General features: G+C 42.6%; 1 protein-coding gene across 1 annotated transcript; it reads right to left on the minus strand.

Moving 5' to 3' along the window:
- Positions 1-1,124: 1,124 nt before the first annotated feature.
- Positions 1,125-4,366, minus strand: LOC121964191 (arf-GAP with SH3 domain, ANK repeat and PH domain-containing protein 1-like; the record flags this gene model as incomplete). Its single annotated transcript, XM_042514403.1, has 8 exons — positions 1,125-1,182; positions 1,321-1,488; positions 1,654-1,918; positions 2,651-2,758; positions 2,846-2,913; positions 3,783-3,898; positions 4,004-4,089; positions 4,180-4,366. Coding segments are annotated over 8 exons (1,056 nt in total), but the record flags the coding sequence as incomplete, so codon positions are not given.
- Between the last annotated feature and the right edge of the window lie 50 nt (positions 4,367-4,416).

Below are 4,416 nucleotides of genomic sequence, written 5' to 3' on the forward strand. Positions count from 1 at the left end.
TGATTTCTCCTTCATCAAGACAGAAAGTTTCCAAATATTTTCATTTTGTTTGTCAGTCAGTGTGCAGTGTGTGGCTCTGCTTGCTTTCTTTCACGCTGCTCCTTGATACAGGCAGCTGCAGACCCAGGTGTGCAGGATGGCGGCAGCTGCAGACCCAGGTGAGCGGGATGGTGGCAGCTGCCCAGCAGAAGAAAGCTTTTGTCCGGTCACGATCCGAGATAACATTATCGTCTACCTTCTGCTTAGAAGTGGTGAATTTACAGCTCACAGCGACGTAATATGATTCAGTTTCAGGTTTCTGTTTGATATCTACTGCAAAAGAATGTTATTGTGCATTTCCAATCCAAACTTCACCCTTAGGGACTGTCTGTCGCACTTGACGCGCCTTTCATTCTTTATTTTTTGATAATTTTGTCTGAGTTCATGCATATGGCATACATTTTGCCAAGATTGTGTATTTTTGTTTAATCTTGGAATTTCCAGCTCAGCTTCTACAATAAGTCTTAAAATACACTGTGAAAACTAAATTGTTATATTTACACTGTTAAGTGCAAATATGTGCCATTGAAACACATTCACACTGCAATTTTTGATCCCACAGCCATCAAAGCATAAAAACATGCACTGTATTATTTCTGGGCTTTTACCAAGGAATTTCACCACCTGATGATGTCATTTTTTTATCAGATTTGGCTATTTCCACTAGCACTGCCACAATCAATGTTACTGCAAATTACTGACATATCCCAGGCTGTGATAATAATAATAATAATAAAATCTATTTTGCATGTAATATATTGAAAATAATTCATTTTTTTGAGTACGCAGTTAGCGCGCATTAGCTGAGAGGGCTAACTTGGCTTGTTTGTTATGTGAACGTCACCTCTTTCTGGGAAAAAAAGTAACAAAAAGTCGAGTATTTGTATTGCACAGCCAAATACAAACTGATTCAAACTTTTGTCTATAGAGAGTGTATTTCCAGACAGTCTGGCGCCTGAGCTGCCATGACATCATTCCACTGTGGATCCAATCAGGAGCCTTTTTCCCCTGGAGACGTTTATCGTAATGAAATGTAAAGTTACGTCTGAGTTTAACGTGATTGTGTCTCAGATACTCACACACACTTCTTAAAGGAGGAGTCTGGACCGCTGTAGATCCTGGGACTGGTTGGCAACCCGTAATCTGTGCACGCCCACACACACAAACACACGCGCACACACACGCACACACACGCGCACACACACGCACACACACACACACAGAGTTAATACCACAGTGTCACTCTGACAGATTAATCGCAGCGTGTCTCTCAGATGTTACCGTGCGTGTTGGACTCGGAGCAGCTCCTCTTGTGTCGAACGGCGATGGGAGGGGGAGGCGTTGATTTTCTGTTTCCTGTCAGGGAGAAGAAGACTTCCCCCTCTTCCTCCTCTTCTTCACCAACACCCTCCCCCCCAGCAGGAGGAGGCGGAGGAGGAACACTGGGAGCTGGAGGATGACAGAAAGCAAAGATGGGAGATTGACTAATGTTTTCAGAACCTGTTTTTTATTTTACAGTTTATGTTAAGTTGTGAATGACGAATGATGAATAAATCGATGAAGGCAGAGAAACATCACAAATAATAAAACACACCAACCAGAATCTGAACTGACCTTTGACCCTGGGGGGCAGCGGAGGTGCCGGTGAGGACGGAGGAGGAGGAGGGGGGCTGGAGGCGCAGCCAGAGGGCCGGCTGTGGAGCTCCATAGCCATGGCGAGCCTCCTCCCCACACTGAGCAGACCTCCCCCAGCGACTCCAGAGGAAGGCGGGGTGACGGAGGAGGAGGAGGAGGAGGAGGACTGATTGAAGCTGAAGGGACGCGAGGAGAAGGAGAAGGAGGAGGTGAAGGAAGAGCGCTCCTTCTTCACTGGACCGTTCTGAAACAGAAAAGGAGGATAATGTAAATAAAAATGGTAATTCTTGATATTGTTGAATGAGTCCCTGTGAGATTTATTATTTTTATTTTTTTTCTTAAATTTGTTCTTTAAAAAGGTCCTAAGAAAAGTCTACGTCTGATTAGAAACATGTTCTTAAACCCGGGAATTGCTCGCCCTCGTGTTCTTATAATGAGTCCCACTGACCTCGTACGTTAAAAAGTGCATCAGTTGATTCTAGTTGATAATTACTAACTCGGAGCTGCTTTGTCACTTTTTCTCCTGCACATCAAACTGTCGCTTACTTTTTTTAGGTGATGTCAATCTGTAATTATTAGATGTCAAGGCTCTCATTAACATAAGTGATGTGAACTGTGTCAGTGCAGTGATTATTTTAAAAGGCTGCAATGCTTTTAGTAAAACAATGAAAAAATACATATATATTCTCGAATATAAATCCTAATATATTACACAACTGCAGAATTGCAGAAAACACAATAAGCCATTAATGCGTAAGATTCAGTTCTTACCAAAGAACAAATCCCAAATAATAAAACATTCGAGAGTCTTCATAAAAACTGGATAAATAGTTTTTAAGAGAAAATTGTCTTCTTGGTGACTGAGGCCGAACGTAAGTATCTACACCAAATGTATTTTGCAAACTTAATGTTTTTCTTCTTGAAGAAAGAATTAATAACGCAGATAAATCAACAGGCTGTCGGTTGCCACGGTTACCTTGTCATCAAAGTCATCGTCACTGTCATAGAGATCGTCGTGACGAAGCCTCCACTCATACTCCACGTGGACGTGATGGTCAAACTGGTTGGACTGGGCCTGCTGGAGCTGCACAAACAGGACGCAGTCATAGTAACATTAAAAACTATCATCACATGCAGAGACGCGTCTCTGTGATCAAAATGAGCTCCTCACCAGCTCCTCGCAGTGGCCGTGCTTCAGCCTGCGGCTCACGTCCAGAGCCGTCTCTCCTAACTCGTTCTCTGTTCGCACACAAACAGGAAACACGTTACTCAGATGATCTCCGTCTTCAAAATCATCTGTGTGAAAAGTGGATGTGTGTATAATTCTGTTTTTGGGAGGACCAGAAGAGAGTGAAGACATGTTTTTAAAGTGACTTTAGCCTTCCAAAAATGTCCTCTTTCTAAAAATAAAAAAAGTCCTTGATTTCCAAAGTCTTGATTTCTATGAATGTTCTCATATTTTTCAATTTTCATTTTCCATAAATGTCCTCGCTTTCCACTTCAATAAAAACATCTTCATTGTTTATAAATGTTGTCACATAAACATATTCTCACTTCACATAAATGTCTTCAATCTCCAAAAAGTCCTAATTTAGAAAAAAAATGTCCTCAATTTCATAATAACTCCCTTTTAAAAATGGCTTTTTGAGGGTCCTCACTTTGAGAGAATGTCCATTTTCAGGATTGTCCTCACTTTTCAAGCATGTCTCCACTTCCCAAAAGTTTCCTCACTTTTCAAAAACATCCCACTTTCTAAAAAATGCCCTCCCTTTCAAAATAATGTACTTTATAAAAATGTAATTGTTTTCAATAATTTCCTCACTTCAAAAGAAGTCCTCCCTTTCAAAACAAATGTCCGCACCTTCCAAAAATGTCCCTGCTTTCAAAATAACATCTTTACTCTGTAAAAATGTCCTCACATTCTCACAGATGTCCTTTGTTTCCAAAGGTTCCTTTAATTTCAAAATAATGTCCTCATTTTCTTAAAATATTCTCACTTTGTAAGCACATCCTCACTTTACAAATTGTCTTTATCGTCTTTATCGTGTGCAGTGTATAAAGGTGTGTGTGTGTGTGAGCACGTGTGTGCAGTGGTGTGTGTGTATTACTGATGTGTGTGTTGGCCCTGGCTCTCAGCAGCAGTCTCACACAGTCGCTCTTGTTGTGCAGACAGCTGTAGTGCAGCGCCGTGTTTCCTGCTGATGTCTGCACATCCACGCTGGAGCTGAAGACGGACACACACACACACACACTCAGGTAAACACTCAGGTGAACACATTAATACACACCGATATGACATCATTCATAAACGTCATCAGAGCACACTGACCAGTTCTGAGCTAAGAAGTCCAGGATGTGCAGTGACGTCCTGTCAGCCAATAGGACGGCTAGATGGAGCGCCGTCTCCCCTCTCTCCTGTTGGCATGGAAACAAAGTGCTAAGTGTGTGCTTCTTTGTTTAAGTTCATGTGTTTGTTTACTGCTGTGTGTGTGTTCCTGTGCGTACCTGTATGTGTGTGTGCAGCGGCTGGCTGAGCTCGGTCCTCTGAGCGTACAGCTGGATCAGACTGTAGATGTCGCAGTTCTTGGTCGCCTCCTGCAGGCCGAGTCGCAGCGCTGAGGTCGAGCTGTGGCTCCGCCTCACAAAGTGAACGTCCTGATACTTTGACAGGATGAAGTCTTTACGCTCTCCCCTGAAAACACACACACACACACACACACACACACACACACACACACACAC

Source organism: Plectropomus leopardus, unplaced genomic scaffold (assembly GCF_008729295.1).
Source record: "Plectropomus leopardus isolate mb unplaced genomic scaffold, YSFRI_Pleo_2.0 unplaced_scaffold14423, whole genome shotgun sequence".
NCBI classification, from domain to species: domain Eukaryota; kingdom Metazoa; phylum Chordata; class Actinopteri; order Perciformes; family Serranidae; genus Plectropomus; species Plectropomus leopardus.